Source organism: Gadus macrocephalus, chromosome 2 (assembly GCF_031168955.1).
Source record: "Gadus macrocephalus chromosome 2, ASM3116895v1".
NCBI classification, from domain to species: Eukaryota; Metazoa; Chordata; class Actinopteri; order Gadiformes; family Gadidae; genus Gadus; species Gadus macrocephalus.
Window position 1 is genome coordinate 548566 of NC_082383.1, and position 24959 is coordinate 573524.

The 24959-nt window shown below is 49.3% G+C and overlaps 2 protein-coding genes across 2 annotated transcripts; both read left to right on the forward strand.

Annotated features, from left to right (window-relative positions):
• The first annotated feature begins 12522 nt into the window (after positions 1-12522).
• Positions 12523-17755, forward strand: polr3h (polymerase (RNA) III (DNA directed) polypeptide H). The gene is made up of 6 exons (XM_060069116.1): positions 12523-13054; positions 13178-13274; positions 13527-13613; positions 14661-14724; positions 16027-16261; positions 17339-17755. The coding sequence occupies exons 1-6, from the start codon at positions 12944-12946 to the stop codon at positions 17387-17389; spliced, it is 645 nt and encodes a 214-aa protein (XP_059925099.1). The 5' UTR covers positions 12523-12943; the 3' UTR covers positions 17390-17755.
• A 265-nt stretch (positions 17756-18020) lies between these two features.
• Positions 18021-21640, forward strand: csdc2b (cold shock domain containing C2, RNA binding b). Its single transcript, XM_060069259.1, has 4 exons — positions 18021-18466; positions 20135-20601; positions 20755-20877; positions 21449-21640. Exons 2-4 carry the CDS (start codon positions 20426-20428, stop codon positions 21609-21611), a joined length of 462 nt encoding a protein of 153 aa, XP_059925242.1. The 5' UTR covers positions 18021-18466; positions 20135-20425; the 3' UTR covers positions 21612-21640.
• The last annotated feature ends 3319 nt before the right edge of the window (positions 21641-24959 follow it).

Genomic DNA, 24959 nt, shown 5'->3' on the forward strand with positions numbered 1-24959 from the left:
AGACAGACTTTACACATACACATCTGACTGGGGATAGGATAGGTTAATTCACTTGAGGTGGTAAAAAGGTTATGTTTTTAAACTGTTTATTCTCTTGCCAGAAGGACTATCTAGACTAGTACTTATAAATATTTTTACTTTTATTTATTTTTTTAACCCAAAAATTATATTCTGGGCTAATTAATCACAGGGTCTGTGATTAGGATGTCTGGGTTCAGGGTCTGCGTTCAGGGACTAATCGACCAGGTAAACACGCGTCCTGCCGTGCTCCTCCTCAATGTATTGAGCTCCTCCGAGCTCAATACATTCATGATCCAAAATCTGACCGCAGCTGACCTCAGATCTGGTGAACTGGGCTTTTAATTCCTTCACTTCATATGTTTCGACCAATCCTGTTGCAGGAGGCAGAGTTATTTGCAGACAAACTAGTACAGCCCATGAACATTTAAAAAATGTAAGCTCCCTCTGCTGGACAACAGTCTCACACCAAACTACATTTTCCGTTTGAACCAACGTAGCTATAGTACATTGATGTGAGACGGGTTGGTGGATTGAACGTGTTGTAGTAGCAGAGAATGGCCTGGCCTACTAAATTCAAGCCTATTCATGTTAAATACATGAATAGGCTTGAATTTAGTAGTAATATGGAGGTTTCATATTTTTACAAAATGGATTATGTGAACATTGCAGAATAACAATCATGTATATTAAATGTATTGCAGGAGTTTAGCTTGACATTAACCAAGTTAAAGGACAATTAAATGAACCGCACCAAACATGTAGAAGTCAATGTGGGATTTTATTATATAAACAAAAACACTTGACAGAAGTTTGATGCAATTTGTAAAGGAAAGCAGAAGAAAACATTTTCCCAAATGAATCTTTTCAAAATGTCACCACCATTCCAAAAGCAAGTGAAGAGGTTTGTGTAAAAGCAGTCCTCCCTGACCAGCTCTGTCCCTGACTCTAAACCCTGACTCTCAACCCTAACACTAAACCCTCTGAGGGCAGGAAGACGCGCCTTCCGTGTAAAGGTTTGAACCACAGAGAAGGAAGAAAAGAGGAAGCAGTAGAGAGTAGTGAAGTAGTGAGGTTAGTGACAGACGTGAGGGAAAGGCGTGTGGAAGCACACGGTTAGATGGGGGGGGGGGTCAAGAAGATCACTCCCACTGGAGGTCATTGATCCATCAGCCTCAGACTGCTGAGCTCAGCAGGTCTTCTGGAGGACGAGGCTCAGATGAACTGAGGAGACGGGACCAGCAGGATGTCAGGATCAGGGTGGGTTTAGCTCAGGTGTGTCTACCCCCGACCAAACAGGATCAGGTGAGGTTCAGCTCAGGTGTGTCTGCCCGGACCAAACAAGGACAATGATTAGGTTCAATATTCAAAAGATGCAACATTATCTGAACCAAAGATAAGTCATTAAGGAGCAGGCAGGCTTTAGGGCGCCTTGCTCAAGGACGCATCACTGTATTCTGAGGACTTGAACCCGGCACCACTGGTTTGAGAGTTGAACCCCTAACCCCTTACCTTGTCCACTATGTCCAGATAATGCATTTATGAGGAATCCTTGATGGTAGAGTCCTGGTGGACCTCAGGATTTGCCTTCCAGATGTGCAGCTTCTCCATCAGTCCTCCAGATTCCTGGTCTGGTTACAAACGTAATTTGTCTCTGATGTAAGGTAACAAACACAGTAGTAGTTTGTCTCTAATGTAAGGTAACAAACACAGTAGTAGTTTGCTCTAATATCAGGTAACAAACACAGTAGTAGTTTGTCTCTAATGTAAGGTCACAAACACAGGAATAGTTGGGCTCTAATGGCGCGTAACAAAGTAGCAGCTGTAGTTCGTCTTTAAAACAACCACAATAGTATGCCGTAACTTGTACTGGACAAACTAATCCTGCGTTACAACAAGTCCACTCTGTTTATTTTATGCAAACTTACGAGGATCCTGGTTGGTGGAGTGATGTCGTCCTCCAGAGTCTTGGCTCCTCCATCAGCTCTTCTCAGCCAGGGTCCTGGTCTGGAACAAACAGCGCGAGTCTGGCCCTAAAGTCTGGTAACGAACATGTAGTTAGTTTGTCTTATTTTTAAGCCCTTTATTTCCAGTTTGTTTGGTTAATACAAACTTGCAATCCTTGTTGGTAGAGTGATGGTCATCCTCCAGATTCACGGCTCCCCTACCAGCTCGCCTCCGCTCCAGAAACACGTTCTAGTAAGAAAACACAGCGGTAGTTGGTTAACGCATGTCAGAGTAACAGCTGTATTTTGCCCTTTAAGTCAACCATGTAAGTAAATACAAACTTACGAGGAATCCTTGTTGGTCGATTCCTAGTCGTCCTCCAGCGTCTCAGCTCCTCCAGCAGCTCTCCTCAGACAGAGTCCTGGTCTGGAACAAACAGCGGAAGTCTTGCTTCAACATGTGGTAAAACAGATGTAGTCGTCTGGTATGTATGGTACAAACGCCGGTAGTTTGTGGTAGCAGTATTCTACGAGAAGTGGCAGTGAGTGTGATGATCACTTCAGAGTCAAGCTCCATCTACCCCACGACAGACGTCCTTCACCAGGCAGGCCCTCCACCAGCCCAGGGCCTTCAGCACAGCTCCTCCATCAGCTCGGCTCCTCCATCAGCTCCTTCAGCCATGGATTCCTGGTCTGGTTTCAAACACAGTTGGTCTCAGCAGTAAATCATCTGGGGACGCAACACACCCCACCTCCTGCATCTGAGGTTCACTTGTAAAATGGAAGACAAATTTAAACACTTAAATTAGACAACGTCTGCAGATTGTTGCGTTCAGCAATTCATCCACAACGGTCGTAGCAGCACTAGTAACATTAATGGCTCATATGACTCTTGCATAACCCCCTTATGAATTAACTCACAGCTTGGCACAGATATAAAGTCAAAAGATGATCAAAACCAGACCTAAACTACCGTGGATTTTAGTGTTTGAGATGAGCTTGGTGATGGTTACCCTCTGGTCCGCTGCTGCAGGCCCCTGGTCTCCAGCCTCAGTCTCCGGTCCATCCTGGCACCACAAGCCTCGGTCCCCAGCCTCTCAGCCTCGCCTTTCAGCTACAGCAGAAGGTTTATATCAGCATTTGCCAAACAATAAACTTAATTGACTCATCCGAAACCGAGTTACACAATTAATTGAACTATTATTTTATAACCCAAGGCCAGAAAAGACTTGAGATCAGACATGAGCATCCTGTTTTTGGGAATGAAGACAGAGCAGTCCACAAGTTTAAAGAAGTGGTTCAGGCCATGCATTGAAACTGACCTGAGAAGACTCTACTCACACAGAGCACTGACCTGTTCTGGAGGACTTCCGACAGGAGGTGGAGGTCTGGCTCTGAGTGAGGAGGTGGAGGTCTGGCTCTGGGTGAGGAGGTGGAGGTCTGGCTCTGGGTGAGGAGGTGGAGGTCTGGCTCTGGGTGAGGAGGTGGAGGTCTGGCTCTGGGTGAGGAGGTGGAGGTCTGGCTCTGGGTGAGGAGGTGGAGGTCTGGCTCTGGGTGAGGAAGTGGAGGTCTGGGTGAGGAGGTGGAGGTCTGGCTCTGGGTGAGGAGGTGGAGGTCTGGCTCTGGGTGAGGAGGTGGAGGTCTGGCTCTGGGTGAGGAGGTGGAGGTCTGGCTCTGGGTGAGGAGGTGGAGGTCTGGCTCTGGGTGAGGAGGTGGAGGTCTGGGTGAGGAGGTGGAGGTCTGGCTCTGGGTGAGGAGGTGGAGGTCTGGCTCTGGGTGAGGAGGTGGAGGTCTGGCTCTGGGTGAGGAGGTGGAGGTCTGGCTCTGGGTGAGGAGGTGGAGGTCTGGCTCTGGGTGAGGAGGTGGAGGTCTGGCACTGGGTGAGGAGGTGGAGGTCTGGCACTGGGTGAGGAGGTGGAGGTCTGGCTCTGGGTGAGGAGGTGGAGGTCTGGCTCTGGGTGAGGAGGTGGAGGTCTGGCTCTGGGTGAGGAGGTGGAGGTCTGGCTCTGGGTGAGGAAGTGGAGGTCTGGGTGAGGAGGTGGAGGTCTGGCTCTGGGTGAGGAGGTGGAGGTCTGGCTCTGGGTGAGGAGGTGGAGGTCTGGCTCTGGGTGAGGAGGTGGAGGTCTGGCTCTGGGTGAGGAGGTGGAGGTCTGGCTCTGGGTGTGGAGGTCTGGCTCTGGGTGAGGAGGTGGAGGTCTGGGTGAGGAGGTGGAGGTCTGGCTCTGGGTGAGGAGGTGGAGGTCTGGCACTGGGTGAGGAGGTGGAGGTCTGGCTCTGGGTGAGGAGGTGGAGGTCTGGCTCTGGGTGAGGAGGTGGAGGTCTGGCACTGGGTGAGGAGGTGGAGGTCTGGCTCTGGGTGAGGAGGTGGAGGTCTGGCTCTGGCTGAGGAGGTGGAGGTCTGGCTCTGGCTGAGGAGGTGGAGGTCTGGCTCTGGCTGAGGAGGTGGAGGTCTGGCTCTGGGTGAGGAGGTGGAGGTCTGGCTCTGGGTGAGGAGGTGGAGGTCTACCTCTGGTGGAGGAGGCAGACCTTGGGACAAACTACACGTTACCTTTTTAACCTTGTACAGTTCTAGAGTATCTTCTACTGTAACACGTGGGAATGACGGCCATTATTTTAGCTTTGATATTATCCGGTTGGTAACTCTGCACCAAAGTCGTTGTTTAACGTCATTCCATTGGGTAGGGTTTAACTTCTGTGGCAATTAATGACAGCAGATATTTAGAACGTACAAAAGCTGAAGTAACAAAGAACACTAAGCAGTATCGATATTAAATCAAATATACTCAACCATATTCAGGTGCTGGGTTCCGTTTAAGAAATGTCAAATTATCTTCCACCTTGAAATGATTTTCAGCCTTCTCTGATGTCAAAAATGGGCCCGCAAGTAGAACGCCGTTTTGTACGCAGTGAGAGTCCCGCAACGTCATCGTGGTTAGAAGTACGGCGCAACCATCGGAAATTATCAACATATTGTACGACGTACGTCTCAGTATGTATTTAATATCAGACTTTAGTTGTTTAAGATAGGGGCAACAATTCCCAATGGAAACCGACTGAATAATTGTTTCCGTTGGCAACGCCTCGAGGTTACTCAAATACAATCCAGAACGTTCCGCCAGATTCCCTCAGGGGACTCCCGTCAAACTAACTGCCAGGTGGTTTCTTATGGTTGTCAAGACTACAACGTTCTATGCTAACCATTGGGACTAAATCAAGTGACCACACTCAGAACCTTCCACGGCGGGAAGCACAAACCGTCCGACCGGAATCCGAACATTCCGGCCGGAACCAACCAAAAAGAACAACAGAACCAGCGCCTCACCTTGAGCTGAACGGAGGAAGATCCTGAAGTCCAGCGATGGTCTTCATTAAAACACAGCCAACAGACTTACCTTGAGGAGATCTGTTTGTTGCTGTTGGTCATTAATACTATTCAGTGTACCTTTATATTATTATGCACCCAGTGTGTACAAGTTATATCACTCAAAACCGTACGAAGAACCAAACTACCATGTACGTCCCACAACAACTTTAAACCTAAAATCCAGGAATCATTCAATACAAAACCGTGTCTACATTTTACAATTATCTAGATTATTCAGGGTACAAACCATAGAGCAAATCTAAACGTTGAGCTCACAGAGAGCCGACCATAGCCCTGCAACGTCACCCTGACCGCCTCATCACCAACAGCAAATCATGCCAGCCAGCCAACACATGTACAGGTCCAGTGAGAAGTGGGCATCTGAGTGAAAGGACTGCCCATAATAAAAACAAGCCCAATTCCTGAACTATCCAACCATCTTCATGGCTTAAAGATTTACAGACTTGACATTCCATTGCGTTCTAATCACCTTAGTCTGCTCCCTCGTTACTTATAAAACTCTACATCTCCATCACTAGAGTGTTGCATCCTACTCATGGGGGTGTGGTCTGAGTGAGCAGAGATGCATGCTGGGATACAGTGCTGTCTGAAGTCTTCAGTTCTATAGACACGCCCCTCAGGAGAAACCAAGTGTTTGAGAATCTGTCGTGACATCAGTTACATGAGCTGGAATATCCTTCAAGATGGCGCCAGGATTCTCAGAGGAGAAAGGCCAAGAGGAAGATGAGTGGGTTCTTCCTCACAGCCAGTGGAACACAACAACGGTCTTCATCAGAGTACCATGGAACCCTTTGAAACATTCTCCTCTTTACACCTTGAAGCCCCAGTGAAGGTTTCCATACCTCCTCAGCTGAAGAGCACAACTTCAGCTCGAAGAGCGCACTAGCTGGAGTTCCCGGATTGGTTATGATTTAAGGGAACCAATCGTTCAGCTAGTCCTGTCCGAAACAATTACAGTTCAGCCTGAGAAGACGTGCAACTGAGAGCAAGACAAGATCCACAGGGCTCTCCATCAATCCAGCCAGGTAGGAAGAGCCGTCTCATTACAGGTCTGAAGGTCATCTTGAATATCCATTTAGGTCCCTTTCCAACGTCAGACTCTCCTTGTGGAATTCCTTTCGGTGTCCATCCTCCGTTGATCCTGATTGGTGTAGTCCTAGTTGGAAGTCACTGATCTGAACATGCCACTTGCATCCTTTTACACTTGAGTTGGACACTCTCCTTCCTGCCCAGTGTGTTGGATATCGCTCCGGAGTGTCGCTCAGGGCTCTTCATGGCTACTGGAGGCCCTTAAGTAAACGTGTGGCCGTCCATCAGGTATGATTTAGTTGACCATTCCAATACCCCAAGCCAATCACACAGACCCCCGTATGAACATTATCACTGTCAAAGCAAGCCGGACACACACACATAGAACCCAGGACAGGCACGTAGAACCCCCTGCCAGGTGTGAGTGAGACACACACACACACACACACAGTAGAACCCTAACGAGGCTCAAAAATCTTCCATCTCATGTCAAACCCAAACACACACACACACACACACAACTGAGCCATAAAAGGCCAAACAATCATGCAGGGTAAAAACCTCATAGCAAATAACATTCCATCATACACCCCCCCCCCCAGCTCTCCTGCCAGGGCACCCAGAACAGAACAACCAATGTCTCCAGAGACGTAAATTATGTACAACATTCTTCAGTGCCGTCCCACATTGGTGATGGATTATTCTTGGCATCTCCAAGGTTGATTCAACGTCTCTGAAGTCATGTCTTTGTAGTCCATTGGTTTCCTGAATGACGGGCCTTCACAGAGCAAGCGGTGCAGCTTTAGTCAGCCTGAGGACAGGAAGGAGATCATCTGTTCAGAAGACCACCCAGTGGAGGGGGGGGGGCTCTTGAGGAGCAGGATCCATCTGGGGATGGCCCCAAATAAGACCTTCTTGGAAATGAAACTGTTCCTGGGGAGTCATGATGCCTGGAGGAGACTGTTGAATGTGTTCCATGGTTCTCCGTGTCAGACTGAAGTTGTGTTTTAGTGGTTGAGATGAGGAGCCCCCTCATCTCCCCCTGGTGTTTCTCCTTCTGAATCCCTGTCTCCATCTTTAAGAACATTCCAGTCCATGTAACTGACGTCACGACAGTTTCTCAAACACTCGGTTTCCGCTGAGGGGGCGTGTCTACAGACCTGTAGACTTCAGACAGCTCTGTATCCCAGTATGCACCTCTGCTCACTCAGACCACATCCTCATCAGTAAAGCAAAACTCATGTGATGAAGATGCAGAGCTCAGGAAAGTAGCTGGAAAGAAGACTGATGATATCAGAACCCAACCCATTACTCCAGCTTACAACAATAACTTAGAGCCTGTAACCATTTTAACAAATCATTAAAACCAACATAAACCAAAGACCTAAGTAACCCATGAACCAATAAAACATCCTTACTACTGAGATCAACCTTCAGGTAACAGGTTAACTCACCAGAAAGCCAACATACATCAATGTGCCCCAAGAGTAATGAGAAATGAATGACTTACAGTTTGCAGTTTATCTTCATGGTTAAGTTGGGATACTCACAGAACTGCAGTTAAATATCCATGATAGACCTTTGAAGGGAGGAACAGTTTACTCATGGTCCAAATTTCAAATGAGAGTTAAACCACCACAATCCCAGATTTCCTTCACACATTATCAGTGATTTATATTCAACAAACAAGTCACGTCAGTTGTGCTTTCCCACACAATTATACTCACATCAGGTTGAGGTGAGACGCTCCTCTTTACTTCAAAAAGTCTTTAACCTGTGAAACAGTACACAAACAAATGTCCTGTCCGGTTCCCTTTTAAGTAAAACGCACCAGATGCAACCAATTAACTAATTAAGAAAACCACCTGGCAGGCGAGCTGCGGCAGTGGTTACAGTGAGAGGCTATCTCAGCTCTGTGTTTGATCTTAAATGACCTCCCTCATTTGAATTAAAGGGATGAGTCTGATTTGACAGATTTAGATTCAAACTTCAAAACGAAAAAAGTCTTCATTCAATTCACCTTACTGTGTGCGCGAGTGAGTGTGTGTGTGTGTGTGTGTGTGTGTGTGTGAGTGTGAGAAGGAAGCTTTCATCAAAGAGACCAGAGAAACTCATTCACTGGTTAAACTGGAGTCATCGCCTACCAACACACGTTAACACACACACACACACACACACACACACACACACACACACACACACACACACACACACACAAAAGATACACTCCATTCAGTTCTGGTCACTAAATACTACTCCTCCTTCTCTCTTCTCCTTCTCCCCTCTAATCCTTTTCTCCTCTCCTTCCGTCTCTCTTCCACGCATATCGCAATTTTATTGCCTCTACTCGAGAATAGATTTGGGTGGGGATTTCTAGGTTTCATAAACTTCCGGGGCTTAACCCAGAGTGAAAATGAAAATGCTGCGTGCCAAATTTATGCGTATGCTTTATTGTGCATGCAAACTTTTCATAATGCTTTATCTAATTAAACGAAATACGCGGTTTATTATAGCTTTAAATAGCTACCTGACTGCTATGCTCTCCCCAAATGTCTAAAGTTCCATTAAAGTTATTGCAAAGGAATACAAGTGAGGCAGACCTTACACATATACGCACACGCACACGCACACACACACACACACACACACACACACACACACACACACACACACACACACACACACACACAGATCTGACTGGGGATGGGATAGGTTAATACACTTGAGGTGGTAAACAGGTTGTTGTTTATTCTCTTGCCAGAAGGACTATGTCTATCTAGACTAGGCTTCTTATAAATGTTTATGAATATTTTTATTTTATTTATTTTTTCCCAAAGATCATATTCGTGGCTAATTAAATAACATCCAAGGCTTTATCCCTGAATAAAAAAGCATAGGGACGTCACTGCCTTAAGCTAACGTATTTATCCACGATAGCAGACACTTTAAATAATAGTTACAATTACATGCAACTTATTTCAAATTTCAAATAGTATACTAGATACATACAAATATATATAAAGGAATATATACGAAAATGAAATGGCTAAAGTTAATGCAAAATTATGATGTAGTCGAGTACAAACAGTCTACTCTCATTGTAGTCTTTGGAAGTTAATTCTGACTGATATACTGTTATCTTCCACAGCATGACGTAACACATCTCAGGAAGTGGTGGTGCTCCACTTTGTTGGAGAATCTCCATACTGAGGGTTTAGTTCTTCTGAAGCAGATGTGCTGTGAATTCCAATATTAACACAACCGTAACAATGACCTACAAAAACTATTTGTGTGTGTGTGTGTGTGTGTGTGTGTGTGTGTGTGTGTGTGTGCGTGTATATGTGTGTGTGTGTGTGTGTGTTTGTGCAGTCATTGCAGACGGTTTGCTCATTTCACGGAGGAGGGCACACAATAGTGGCGAAGTCACGCCCTTTCCGGTAGGGCTCATGGGACCAATGAGATCGAAAAATATGAATGGGTGTCAATGGAGAGAAAATTATTATTTTCTGGTCCCGGTCTTTATATGCCCTGGATTACACATATGTTGTTTGTGGATTTAAAGGATAATTTTTCATGCAAAGAGTTCGACCGTTTATTGTGCAATTGTTCAGATAAAGGCTGTAGAGAAAACACAACGAGAAAGACTACACGGCTCGTATGTGACGTCACGCTCCCTGCGACTGGCGTGGAGAAGACCGACAATCTTCCCATTGGCATAACAAACTCTGCACGTGCCCCGACTTATAATGGTTTTCACCTCTTTCGATGCTTTTATCCTCCCCTTGGAAAAAGCGGTGAAGTGGGGCAGAGAGATCGCCATCTCTGTGCCGAGTTCCAAGGGCGGGTGTGGTGACGTATATCATATGCGTCGAGAGCAGCGAAGAGCTGTAGTTCACAAAGCGGCCTCACATAAAACCTAAAATTATCAAACTTCTTCACGAACATTTTTAGTTTTCTTTGCATGAAAAATTATCATTTAAATCCACAAACAACACATGTGTAATCCAGGGCATATAAAGACTGGGACCAGAAAATAATTATTTTCTCTCCATTGACACCACTTCGCCACTCTATATAGAGTGGCGAAGTCACGCCCCTACCGGAAGAGGCGTGACTTCGCCACTCTATATAGAGTGGCGAAGTCACGCCTCTTCCGGTAGGGCTCATGGGACCTATGAGATCGAAAAATATGAATGGGTGTCAATGGAGAGAAAATAATTATTTTCTGGTCCCAGTCTTTATATGCCCTGGATTACACATATGTTGTTTGTGGATTTAAATGATAATTTTTCAAAGAAAGAGAACTAAAAATGTTCGTGAAGAAGTTTGATAATTTTAGGTTTTATGTGAGGCCGCTTTGTGAACTACAGCTCTTCGCTGCTCTCGACGCATATGATATACGTCAACACACCCGCCCTTGGAACTCGGCACAGAGATGGCGATCTCTCTGCCCCACTTCACCGCTTTTTCCAAGGGGAGGATAAAAGCATCGAAAGAGGTGAAAACCATTATAAGTCGGGGCACGTGCAGAGTTTCAGTTAGGCCGATGGGAAGATTGTCGGTCTTCTCCACGCCAGTCGCAGGGAGCGTGACGTCACATACGAGCCGTGTAGTCTTTCTCGTTGTGTTTTCTCTACAGCCTTTATCTGAACAATTGCACAATAAACGGTCGAACTCTTTGCATGAAAAATTATCCTATAAATCCACAAACAACATATGTGTAATCCAGGGCATATAAAGACCGGGACCAGAAAATAATTATTTTCTCTCCATTGACACCCATTCATATTTTTCGATCTCATAGGTCCCATGAGCCCTACCGGAAGGGGCGTGACTTCGCCACTCTATACACCGCAAGAAATACACTGCAAGAATGTTGCAGAACGTTTTTTGCAAAACAAACAATTTCTGTTCCTTCTTTCTTCATTTTTCACGTGAAGTCGTTCCCCATTTTGTTATACTTTTCCATCATTGCCAGTACGTTTTTTTTTTATTATATCAATATTAATTTAAACAAAAATAAATAAATATAAAGAGAAAAGTCGACTCTCTCTAGCTTTCAATTCAATCCTGTTATTTGTTAGTTTTAATCCGACAGTAGGCCTACATTACTTTGAAAGGATGAACCTCCGTTTTGTGATTTGGACCTCACTTGACCTCGGTCCACGGTGCAATTTTTTTTTCACCACTGGGATGCTGACGGCGTTACCCCTCAGCTTTCAAAACTTTGAGAACCCCGGTTGTAGACCAACTTCGGAAAACTGTAGTTCCACCATAGAAACGCTAGAGGTCAGCAATACTCCCCGTCGCGCAATGACGTCGGTTAGGAAAAGTGGAGTCGAATTCATTTTAAACAGCGCTGTCTTTTCCTATGTTTGAAAGGAAGCACATTTTCATCTCTCCTTGACCCGATGACGTTTTCCACAAAGGTTAAGTAAAAGATAGGAGATTTGACTATTCGTAGAGGAATAGGGACACAGCTAAGGAGTCTCACCGCGTCCGCCATCTTGTTGTCACGTGACAGCACTTGGACGTTGTCCGTGTTCGAAATCGTTCCCTATACACTCGTTCCCTATTCCCTATATAGTGTACATGATTTAGTGCACTATATAGGGAATAGGGAACGAGAATTCGGACACTACGCTGAACATTTCTAAACGTAATTTGCGTCAGTAAATGCGCCGGGTATTTGTGTGACGCAGACAGATGCGCCCACATCATGTAAACATACCAGGCACTCACGAGGAAAGCTGGAGGTTGTATTGATGTTGAATGTTACATTTCCTTGTTCAAGTATTTTTTTTATTAATTTTGAATGTTAAATATTCTATGTTAAATCCCAAATAAATTGTTGACATTTCTAAACGAAAGCCGGAGACTCCATCATTAAATGTATTCGTTTTCGCGGTTATTCAGCTTCTTCTTCTCCGGAAAAACACGACCGCATTGCATTGTGGTATACGGGAGTAACATGTAGGGAACATCGTATGTACCCTATTTTAAGTCCACTATATAGTGCCCTATATAGTGGACCACTGAGAATTCGAACACCCTACAAAATGGCGTGCACCCTATTTAGTGCACTACATCCATGATAGGGAACGATTTCGAACACAGCTTGTCCTACAGGCTACAGGCTGCAGCGAGACCTTACTTACTCGCTGTACTGTGCCTTTAAATTTGCGACGTGCCGTTAAGTGACGCGGTTTGATTGTTGAGTTGAACAGTCACATGCAGAGATGAATCTATGAAAAGAAAGCATCGCAAACTATCTAGCCACTTACCTACACAATCGAGGATATCTGCATTTTATTTGTAATCCGTTAAGAAAATGCTACCGTGAAAAAAGGAAAAATATGTCAGGTTGAGATTAGTGGCGATAAAGTGACAGTTCTGATGACGTTAATAGCACATTGAGATTATGTCTAAACGTTTTTCCTATTAGGGATGGCAACTAGTCATCAGGTAACTCGACTGTGCACCTAGAACCCCTCGGGTTGTCCTCAGTGTCTTAGTGTGTAACTTAGTGAAGTGATCGCTTAGTTTGTTTAACTCAGTGATCACCATGTTCGTGTTGGTGGAGATGGTCGACACCGTCCGCATTCCTCCCTGGAACTTCCAGAAGAAACTGAACGACGCGATCACTGAAGAACTGAACAAGAAGCTGGCGAACAAGGTGAGGATTGGGTGCCAGCCATGGTCTGCACTGAACCAAACCGACTGACTGTTATTCTCATTGTCTCGGCACTTGATAATCCACCGCCGTGTCCTCATAGATCTGCTCTGCTTCTCTCCCCAGGTTGTGTATAAGGTGGGCCTGTGCGTCTGTCTGTACGACATCACCAAACTGGACGACTCGTACATCTTCCCCGGCGACGGGGCGTCCCACACTAAAGGTGACCCACCCTGGAGGCGCTGTGGCAGAGCCAGGGTAGCATTCACTGACGAGAGGGTTTTTCAGGCTGCATCATTGTGCTATTCAGTGCATAACCTCTTGTAAACCATTTTTTTGTGAGTGATTTTACCAAAGATGTGTATTCTTTTGTAACAGTTGCATCCACACAGAGTAGGCCAGCTTTAGGGAGAGTCGACTGGGAGTCGGTAACGTCCACTAAACGCTCTCCTGTCTCCTGTTTGTCGTCTCTCAGTGGACTTCAGGTACGTCGTGTTCCATCCTTTCCTGGACGAGATCCTGGTGGGGAAGATCAAGTACTGCAGCCAGGAGGGGGTCTACGGTGAGCGGGCTGGGGGCACCTCTGGGGAGATTAGGCTGTGTTACTAAAGTGTGTGTTGTTAAACTGCAGCCTAGCGCTGGGCTAGGCCCCCCGTACCGTACCCTCACCGTACCGTACCCTCACCGTACCCTCACCGTACCGTACCCTCACCGTACCGTACCCTCACCGTACCCTCACCGTACCGTACCCTCACCGTACCGTACCCTCACCGTACCCTCACCGTACCGTACCCTCACCGTACCCTCACCGTACCGTACCCTCACCGTACCCTCACCGTACCATACCCTCACCGTACCGTACCCTCACCGTACCGTACCCTCACCGTACCGTACCCTCACCGTACCCTCACCGTACCGTACCCTCACCGTACCGTACCCTCACCGTACCCTCACCGTACCCTCACCGTACCCTCACCGTACCGTACCCTCACCGTACCGTACCCTCACCGTACCCTCACCGTACCCTCACCGTACCCTCACCGTACCGTACCCTCACCGTACCGTACCCTCACCGTACCCTCACCGTACCGTACCCTCACCGTACCGTACCCTCACCGTACCGTACCCTCACCGTACCCTCACCGTACCGTACCGTACCCTCACCGTACCGTACCGTACCCTCACCGTACCCTCACCGTACCGTACCCTCACCGTACCGTACCCTCACCGTACCCTCACCGTACCGTACCCTCACCGTACCGTACCCTCACCGTACCGTACCCTCACCGTACCCTCACCGTACCCTCACCGTACCGTACCCTCACTGTACCGTACCCTCACCGTACCGTACCCTCACCGTACCGTACCCTCACCGTACCCTCACCGTACCGTACCCTCACCGTACCGTACCCTCACCGTACCCTCACCGTACCCTCACCGTACCCTCACCGTACCGTACCCTCACCGTACCGTACCCTCACCGTACCCTCACCGTACCGTACCCTCACCGTACCCTCACCGTACCCTCACCGTACCGTACCCTCACCGTACCGTACCCTCACCGTACCCTCACCGTACCGTACCCTCACCGTAGCGCCCTGCTCCACAGTGACCATGGGCTTCTTCGACGACATCCTCATCCCTCCAGAGTCGCTGCAGCAGCCCGCCAAGTTGTATCCTGAGGTTTCAGTTCACTTCCTGGTTCAGTGTGAAGTCGCTTCCTCCTTGTGGGTCACTTTGGACCAAAGTGTCCTAGAGGAGAGCTTCTCAACCCCCGGGGATAATCAAGGATTATCAGTAAGTGAGCAATGATTGGCTGTTTTAAACCTGCGCTACATTTTTGCGGTGACCAATCAGACTACAGAGTTTTCATTCTCAACAAATCACTCTGAAAACGGATTGAATACTGACACCCACTTAATTAGACCTTCATGTTGATCAGGTAATTAAAGGGGGCTGTCCTGGACCCGTTAGAGGGGGTGGTCCCTTTAGAAGGGGCTGTCCTGGACCCGTTAGAGGGGGTGGTCCCGTTAGAGGGGGCGGTCCTGGCCCCGTTAGAGGGGGTGGTCCCGTTAGAGGGGGCGGTACCTTTAGAAGGGGCGGTCCTAGGCCTGTTAGAGGGGGCGGTCCCTTTAGAAGGGGCGGTCCTAGGCCTGTTAGAGGGGGTGGTCCCGTTAGAGGGGGCGGTACTGACCCGTTAGAGGGGGCGGTCCCTTTAGAAGGGGCGGTCCTAGGCCTGTTAGAGGGGGCGGTCCCTTTAGAGGGGGCGGTACTGACCCGTTAGAGGGGGCGGTCCCTTTAGAAGGGGCGGTCCTAGGCCTGTTAGAGGGGGCGGTCCCTTTAGAGGGGGCGGTCCCTTTAGAGGGGGCGGTACTGACCCGTTAGAGGGGGCGGTCCCGTTAGAGGGGGCGGTACTGACCCGTTAGAGGGGGCGGTCCCGTTAGAGGGGGCGGTACTGACCCGTTAGAGGGGGCGGTCCCTTTAGAAGGGGCGGTCCTAGGCCTGTTAGAGGGGGTGGTCCCGTTAGAGGGGGCGGTCCCTTTAGAGGGGGCGGTCCTAGGCCTGTTAGAGGGGGTGGTCCCGTTAGAGGGGGCGGTCCTGGCCCCTTTAGAGGGGGCGGTCCTGGCCCCGTTAGAGGGGGCGGTCCCTTTAGAGGGGGCGGTCCTGGCCCCGTTAGAGGGGGCGGTCCCTTTAGAGGGGGCGGTCCTAGGCCCGTTAGAGGGGGCGGTCCCGTTAGAGGAGACGGTCCTGGCCCCAGTAGAGGGGGCGGTCCCTTTAGAGGGGGCGGTCCTGGCCCCGTTATACGGGGCGGTCCTAGGCCCGTTAGAGGGGGCGGTCCCGTTAGAGGAGACGGTCCTGGCCCCAGTAGAGGGGGCGGTCCCTTTAGAGGGGGCGGTCCTGGCCCCGTTATACGGGGCGGTCCTATCCCCCGGAGTCGTCTACGGTGTTGTGAGCGTTCCTGAGCGGCGCTCCAGTGACGAGACGGAGCAGGTGTGGCTCTGGGAGTACGAGACGGACGAGGGCGCCCACGACCTCTACATGGACCAGGGCGAGGAGATCCGCTTCCGGGTCACCGACGAGGTCTTCCTGGACACCTCGCCGTCAGGCCCCGCCCCCGCCACCGTGGACACGCCCACGCTGCCTGGCCAGCCCAAACCGCCCACGCCCGAGGAGAGCGGGCAGAAGAAGGAGCCGCCGTACACTCTGATAGTAAGGACCCGCCCTCATTCAGCAGACGCTTTAATCCAGAGCGATTGACGCCTCGTTTCCACATACGTACATTTTCGTACGCGATCCAACCGTCTCCGACCGAAAGTCCATTCATTCCTATGAGATTCTCCGTAATGTCCGTTTTTCCTCCGAGACTCCTCCCCTCCGTAAAATTTCTGTCCGGTATGTCTGTAATATACGTTCAAAAATGTTTACTTTCGCCGTCGTTTTACGGAGATACCGTATGAAGTTTTTATGTTTTTCACAAAACAAGTACCTGGCAGGCCAAACTCCTCGCCGATCTCTTTTCAAGCCTGGTTGGTTTTGTTTTTATCTCTGTATATGTCGATCCTCATGTTCCAAAGTACCGCTCTCCTAAAAACGGCCATTATCATACGCTCCCCCATCTTTTTGGCTGGCGTAAATAAATTCATGTCCGTACGTAAAACACTAGCGACCCCTTCCGTAAATTTACGGAAGCACGGATACGAAAAACATACGTATGTGGAAACGAGGCGTAAGTCACTTTTAAAGGTGTAGTATCAGGTTAAAGGTGTAGTATCAGGTTAAAGGTGTAGTATCAGGTTAAAGGTGTAGTATCAGGTTAAAGGTGTAGTATCAGGTTAAAGGTGTAGTATCAGGTTAAAGGTGTAGTATCATGTTAAAGGTGTAGTATCAGGTTAAAGGTGTAGTATCTGGTTAAAGGTGTAGTATCTGGTTAAAGGTGTAGTATCTGGTTAAAGGTGTAGTATCAGGTTAAAGGTGTAGTATCAGGTTAAAGGTGTAGTATCAGGTTAAAGGTGTAGTATCAGGTTAAAGGTGTAGTATCAGGTTAAGGGTGTAGTATCAGGTTAAGGGTGTAGTATCAGGTTAAAGGTGTAGTATCAGGTTAAAGGTGTAGTATCAGGTTAAAGGTGTAGTGTCAGGTTAAAGGTGTAGTGTCAGGTTAAAGGTGTAGTGTCAGGTTAAAGGTGTAGTGTCAGGTTAAAGGTGTAGTATCAGGTTAAAGGTGTAGTATCAGGTTAAAGGTGTGGTAACAATGAGGTGGTCTAGTGCTGAGTGTGTGTTCTGTTTCAGGGAACCATCTGTGAGCCGGGGCTGGGACTCTTGTCGTGGTGGAACAACTAGAACTCGCATTAGACGTGACGAGATCCCTGGGCCCTGTGGAGAACCGGAGGAGCGCTATTGGCCGAGCCGACCGGTTGACCTCGCGGTGGATGTGCAGGGGGGGGCTGGCCCAGAGCCAGACGCAGCGTCCAATCAACCGGCTCTGGGTCGATGGACAGGAGCCAATGAGCACCTCTCATGAAGGTCATGGTGGAGGTCAAAGGAAGAGGCGTGAACAGTGTGCGTCCGTTCAGAGACAGGAACACCACAGAGACCTGATGAACAGAACGCCGAAGGATATTAAGGTTATTAAGGAGGCTGCTTAAGGTGGGCCGGCCTTAATGTTAACACAACTCAAATAAATCCCATCATCTCAAACTACAGAAATGTGTTTTTATTCTTATAACATCAACCTTAGTTGTTCCTACACAAAAGCTAGGACTACTTTTTGTGCAGAAGCAGTGCTGAGTCGGTTTACAGGCCCGGAGGATCACTGATTGACACATTTATATTTTATGTCAACTGGTCGAAATGTCCCTGTGCAATGATGTTCCGCCATATTTAAACATGCATCCATATTTGGATAGGGATCTTCAGAGGGAGTTATTTACTTTTTGTTTTAGAGAAATTGTTTTCTCCTTCCAATGAAAAAAAAAAAAGGGTTTAATAGTCCACACACAGCTCCATCATGACATCCATCGTTTTAACCACGCGTGCGTGTGTGGCTCTGGACAAACCGACGCCCCGATCCAACCAACCCAATCCATCATCCGTCCCAACACCATCGCACCGTCTCCTCCGTGCACCTTCGCGCGAACGCACGCTGGCCCATGTGCACGAGCGTCGGATTTATGCAAACAGCGCCTCGTGTGCACGCGCCTCGGGTTTCTACACACAGCCCGTCCCGTGCACGCGCCTCGGGTTTCTACACACATCGCGTCGCATCACGCCATCGGAGTCTCCGCCAGCTGCGCAGCCTCACTCCGTGACATCAGGGCATCCACTGCTCTACGCGGATTTATCTTTATTTAATTCATTAAGTTATATAATAGAGTCCAGGACGCAGCGAGCCCTCGAACTACTGAATCTCCGGATCCGGTGAGTAACATTTCAACCCGCTTTAATTCACTGGAGCCCCCGACACACGGCTATTGTCTGGACGGGTCTGCTGCTGGCTGTTCCGGTAGATCCCCGATTCTACTCCGGGCTGTCGGGACCCGCCGTCCCGCTGCGGTCCGTCCGATGCTCTTTGAACCCTTCATCCCGTCAGGGTTATTGTCTTCATTACGCCTTCTGCTAAGGACGGGTTTACACCCGGACCATGGCTCCGGGGGTCGCGGACATGTGAGGTGTTTAGTGACAGCATGTCCCGCATGCAAACAGACTTATTACAACGCACGGGGATGAGTTAAATAACCTCTGATGGGTTGAGGGCGGGAGGCTGTTGGAGCATCCACCATGAGAACGGTGCAGCGCGGAGAAATCACGGCCAACACACACGCCCACGCAACGTGAGTGTGAGTGTGTGTGTGAGGGAGAGAGAGTATCTGTGTGTGTGTGTGTGTGGGTTTTTTCTAGTAGTTTAGTAGGTTTGTCCTTAACCGACCTATAAGCATGTGTCCATCTTAAACCAAGTCTTAATTCGGTCGCCATGATGGGCCGATACCGATCAGCGTGACGCCACTCGGAGTGACTCAAGTGATCTGCGCTATCCTGCGTTGTTTTGGTACATGACCATGTAGGATCATGCTGACGTCAGAAGGACCTGCCCCTACTGGAGGCCGCGTGCTGCAGCCCCTCCGACGTCACGGGGCTCCAGTGGGCGAGTCGACCTGCGCGTCACCGAGGTGCCTCACGTGGGCGTAACCTTGGCGCGCGGGTTAATGATGTCTCTTTGGTGGGGGGGGGTAGAGAACCAAAGCCATCTTCCTGTCTATATAAGGGGGTCCTCCTGACTGTAAGAACAAAAGTAGGGCTTCAGGTTGTCTCGTGCGCTTCCTCTCTCCACCATTCATTTCCCCTTAATCATTTGCCTCCTGCTGCAAGGGTGTAATTAGTCATTGTGTGTGTGACATGGATTCAACTGCTGCTCAAACTACTGTCTGAGCAGCCGTCACCGTGGATACTAAACACACAGCCCCCCCGGATGTGCCCCCCCCCCCCCCCCCCCCCAGGTTCTGCTCAGTCTCTGCAGAACACAATAGCAGATTGGTTTCCCCATGGAGAATAATCCAGAGTGAGGGAGGGGCGAGAGACACGCTGATCACCGCTGACCTCACCACTCAGCCTCAGCGTGCAACAGACGCACAACAGTCAAAGAGCACGCACAACAGACGCACAACAGACACACAACAGACGCACAACAGACGCACACCTTTCCTCCTTCCATCAACACAGATGCGAAAAATAATCTGTTTCTGGTTGTTGTAACGGCTCAGTGTTTAGTGAGGGACTTCCTACACACACACACACACACACACACACACACACACACAGACACACAGACACACTCTGCACTGTAGTGTGTGAGTCATCCCCATAGGGTCTCCATACGGCGCTGTTCCTGACCACAGGGATGCCGGGGTTGCCATGGCAGCCTGCTCTCCTCTTTCCCAACTTCAATGGATGGACCGGAGTGTTGTCAGCGACTCTGTCAGCCGCTCCATGAAACAGATTCTATGAGCAACCTATAACCTCTCTCTCTCTCTCTCTCTCTCTCTCTCTCTCTCTGTCTCTGTCTCTGTCTCTGTCTCTCTCTACAGCGAGGCGTCCTGATAGACTTGAAACGACAGCGGTGACCCACATAACTGACAAGAGAAGCCCGGTCGACGGAGACACACGCAGACACGCACACGCAGACACACACACGCAGACACGCACACGCAGACACACACGCAGACGCAGACACACACGCAGACACACACACGCAGACACACACGCAGACACAGCCAACTGTGCAGCAGCTCCCTGGCAGGAACAGGCGGAGAGGAGCGGCAGCAGCCGTAGGACCCCCCAGGACCCCCCAGGACCCCCCAGGACCCCCCAGGACCCCCGGACATGGCGGACCCCCGCCTCACCTCGCCCTCCCAGACCCCCCTGCGCTCCCCCGGCTCCCGGCTCTCGCTCTCCTTCCCCTTCCTGCGGGAGGGCAGCCGGGTGTGGGAGGAGGGGGGGGAGAGACCCCGCACGCTGCCCAGCCCGCTGCCCACCAAGCGCACACGCACCTACTCCGCGTAAGAGACCCCCCCCAGGGCCGGACCCCCGACCGGACCACATGGACCAGACAAATGCTTTTTTTGTGATTTCTTATGAAATGTTTATTTTCGTTCTCTCTCTCTCTCCCCTCCCCCCCTCTCTCTCTCCTCCCCCCCCCCCCCCTCTCTCAGCACCGTACGGGCCCAGTCCGGTCCGGTCTTTAAGGGCGTGTGTAAGAACTTCTGCAGGTCACAAGGTCACGGGTTCCTGAAGCCCTCCCACGGTGGGGAGGACATCTTTGTTCACATCTCAGAGTGAGTGGAGACACACACACACACACACACACACACACACACACACACACAGGAATACAGCCTGACTACAGCCTGGCTACAGCCAGACTACAGCCTGTTTACAGCCTGGCTACAGCCGGACTACAGCCTGTTTACAGCCTGACTACAGCCTGACTACAGCCTGACTACAGCCTGTTTACAGCCTGGCTACATCCTGGCTACAGCCGGACTACAGCCTGTTTACAGCCTGGCTACAGCCTGACTACAGCCTGACTACAGCCTGTTTACAGCCTGACTACAGCCTGTTTACAGCCTGACTACAGCCTGTTTGCAGCCTGACTACAGCCTGACTACAGCCTGACTACAGCCTGACTGCAGCCTGACTACAGCCTGTTTACAGCCTGACTACAGCCTGACTACAGCCGGACTGCAGCCGGACTACAGCCTGACTACAGCCTGGTGGTTGTTTGAAGCCTGTTTCTATTGTCTTGTGTCCAAAGGAGGAATCAAGACTAACAGAGATACTGACCCTTCATTCCCCTGTCTCCCCCCTCCTCTCCCCCCCCTCCCCCCCCCCCCCCCCCTCCCCCAGCATCGAGGGGGAGTACGTCCCGGTGGAGGGCGACGAGGTCACCTACAAAGTGAGCCGCGTGCCGCCCAAGAACCTGAAGGTGCAGGCGGTGGAGGTGAAGATCATCCACCTGAACCCGGGTACCAAGCACGAGACCTGGTCCGGGCAGATCCTCAGCTCCTAGGCGGGGGCGGGGGGGGGGGGAGATGGGGGATGGGGGGGGGGGGGTTGTTTGAGGTGAGATCGGGCTGAGGTCAAGGGACCGCTGCCTTGCGTGTCGGCATGGCAACAGTGTTCCCCCGCTGCTGTCGTCGGGGGCCGTCCTTAATCTGTCACCTTTCAGTCGTCATTCTCACATCACTTCCCAGTTCACTGTGGTGGTGAGATGCCTTTAGACTGGGCGGACTGGTTTAACAGGACAACACTGTGGGCGTCATGGTCAGCAAGACCCGTTGTCGGGGGCCACGGCGGGGGGAGGAGGGGTCAGAGGTCACCTCGGCCGTGGCTCCGTACAGAGTGGAGAGAGCGGAGGAACACCGTCAGCTGGAGGAGGCTTCACCCGACCGGGAGGACGCAGCGTTAGGAACATGCATGACGGGAGGGGGACGGACGTAGACACCGTCCAGCACGGAGGGTCTGGGAAAACTATACTGTGAATGGAAGAGCGGTTAAATGTTGTTTATTTTCTGGAAGATGAATCGCCAGGATTTTATCATTAGTATTGTAATTATTATTATTTATTCGTCATGATCTATGGTGTATTTCTATGTGTCGTGTAGATGTGAGCCATATGCTTCCTGTGTACACTTGGAGAAAGGGTGAAGTATTAAAAGGCTGCACCACCCGTTTCTATAGAGCTACACCCACTAAGGCTTTATCCAGGTTCACTTTATCTACTCTGTTTCAATACTAACTTCCAGGAGGGACAAGCCATGGGTTTGTAAAGAAATACACTTTGTAGTGATGTGTGTTGTTGTTGCTGTTTAACACAATGTGTGTGTCTGCGTGAGGCGATGAACTCCATAACCTTATGCATTCATACTGACGTGAAGGATGACTTTACCGTCCGTCTGTTTCTACCGTGTTTATCCCGCACGTGCGAGTGCACCCTGTCTCTTTGTCTCACTGCCTGATGTGTTCCACTGACCGCTTGTGTTTCATGGACCAGACAATGTCTCCTCAAAGCAGAGAGAACCTCTCTGGTCAAAGTGGGAACAATAAAACATTTTGAAGATCCCTGGTGTGGTCTACGATGTGTCCGGTGTGGTCTACGGTGTGTCCGGTGTGGTCTACGGTGTGTCCGGTGTGGTCTACGGTGTGTCTGGTGTGGTCTACGGTGTGTCCGGTGTGGTCTACGGTGTGTCCGGTGTGGTCTACGATGTGTCCGGTGTGGTCTACGGTGTGTCCGGTGTGGTCTACGGTGTGTCCGGTGTGGTCTACGATGTGTCCGGTGTGGTCTACGATGTGTCCGGTGTGGTCTACGGTGTGTCCGGTGTGGTCTTTGTCCGCAGTCACAGTGGCTCGGAGCGCCATCTGGTAAGAGATCGGGAAGGGAGGGAGGATTTTTGGAACCACTTGATTAGATAAATTAGCTTAGAGCTCAAGGAAAACGCAGAATAAATCTCAAATAGCTTTTTATTCGTTGTATCGATAAATGTTAAATAAGTGGAGATCCCCGGTTACAATGGAAATACTGTGCAGTACCGTAGATCTTAGCAGAATGATACCTAATGAAACAACAGTCTGTATGAGCAGAGCAGAGAGCTTCATGTTTACATCAAGAAACCTTTTATTGATCCGTTTTACTGCAGGACAGATTCATGGTGATGTGCAACATGTTAATAACATGAGCAACATGTGATCCATTAAAGTGGAGGAGTGTTCAGTTAATATCTTTCACAATAAAAGTCCCTGGTATATTGATCTACAGTAAACTATTGGAGGGTGTTTAGTGTCAGATCAGTACCGACAGCGCGGTCTGTGTCTCCTTCCCCTCTGAACCGGGCTGGAGGGGAGGTATCACTGAGCGCTCAGCAGCCGTACCCATTCAGGTATGTCTTAGTTTACATATCCCCACAACCAAATACAAAGGTAGAATTATTGCTATTTTTTTCAGTATAATGTCAATACGTTTTGAGTCATGATATTTCAAAGCGTTACATTCCCTTCAGAGAGCCAGTAAGGAGAGTACAAACTCTTCATCAGAACTTACAAAACATCGCGTAGGAAACAAATTCTATTAGAATAGAATAATATAAAGTTAGTTATTGCAAAGTAGAAATCTGCTTATTTGAGAGCCCTGCAAAGAGGTAATTGTTTTTGCTGGAATGGTTAATCAACAACTTCATGTACCGAAAGTTTACATCTTCAGCAAACACACCTTTTTTGTTACATTGTTACACAATCAAAGATAAAGAAACAATGCACACACACACACACACACACACACACACACACACACACACACACACACACACACACACACGGGCGTAATATCCTACAGTACCTCCCTTATTCCAGTGTGTTTATATTTGCTACATTCAGTCTCATGTACGTAATCACAGGTCAAGATGGTGGCCTTATCGGTGCAAATCAAACAGTTTGCAGAAAAAAATTAAAGACAAATCTTTAAAGATGATTTAACCTTATTTGTTCACACTGTTTCACCTTTCCTCATCTATATATCTATGCTTAACAATCAGTGGTTAGAATAGGAATCATCATTGATAATACGCAGCGATAAACTGGGTATGGATGCGGTCTTCTGTCGACAAAATACTTCAGTAGTTTCAGTTAAAGAGGAGTGAACCCCAAATTGTTATTTTTGGTTTAAAAGTTGTAATATATCTTATATGATGGTCAACATAGCAATCTATGCCATCTAGTCTCTGCTATTAAAATCTGTCCCTAATTTATAGAAAAGACCTGTTAAAGTCGTGTGTTCTGACCGGTTAGTGAGTTCTCTGCTCCTCACAACATGACTTATTATAACACTCATCAACGACGGCGACACTAACTTAAAAAAACAGTAACAAGAAGTTGCCGTGGGTGGTAACCATGGGGATAACACACCCCTCCTCCTCCCTCCAACCCCTATTGCTTTAATCTCATCGTGCTGCCCTTCGACCCCAGCGAACCGCGGCTCTGCCTCACTGGAAAAGTTCAGGAACGCTGGCGTCTCGAGGACGTGCAGTACGGGGTGTAGTCCCTCCTCTGACCACCGGGGGGCAGGACGGCGCTGCAGGCCAGTGAGAGCGGCTCCTCCTCAGGAATCGTTGGGGGGCTCGCTGAAGAACATCTCTCTGCAGAGCCGCGCCGTGTCCTCAGGGGCGAACACCGTGAAGCCCACCGTCCGCGGGTCGTTGAAGATCTCGTAGTCGTTCCCTCCCTGGGGAGAAAAGGAGGAGAACTCAGAGAGGAGGAGAACCTCAGAGAGGAGGAGAACCTCAGGGAGGAGGATAACCTCAGGGAGGAGAACCTCAGAGAGGAGGAGAACCTCAGGGAGGAGGAGAACCTCAGGGAGTAGGAGAAC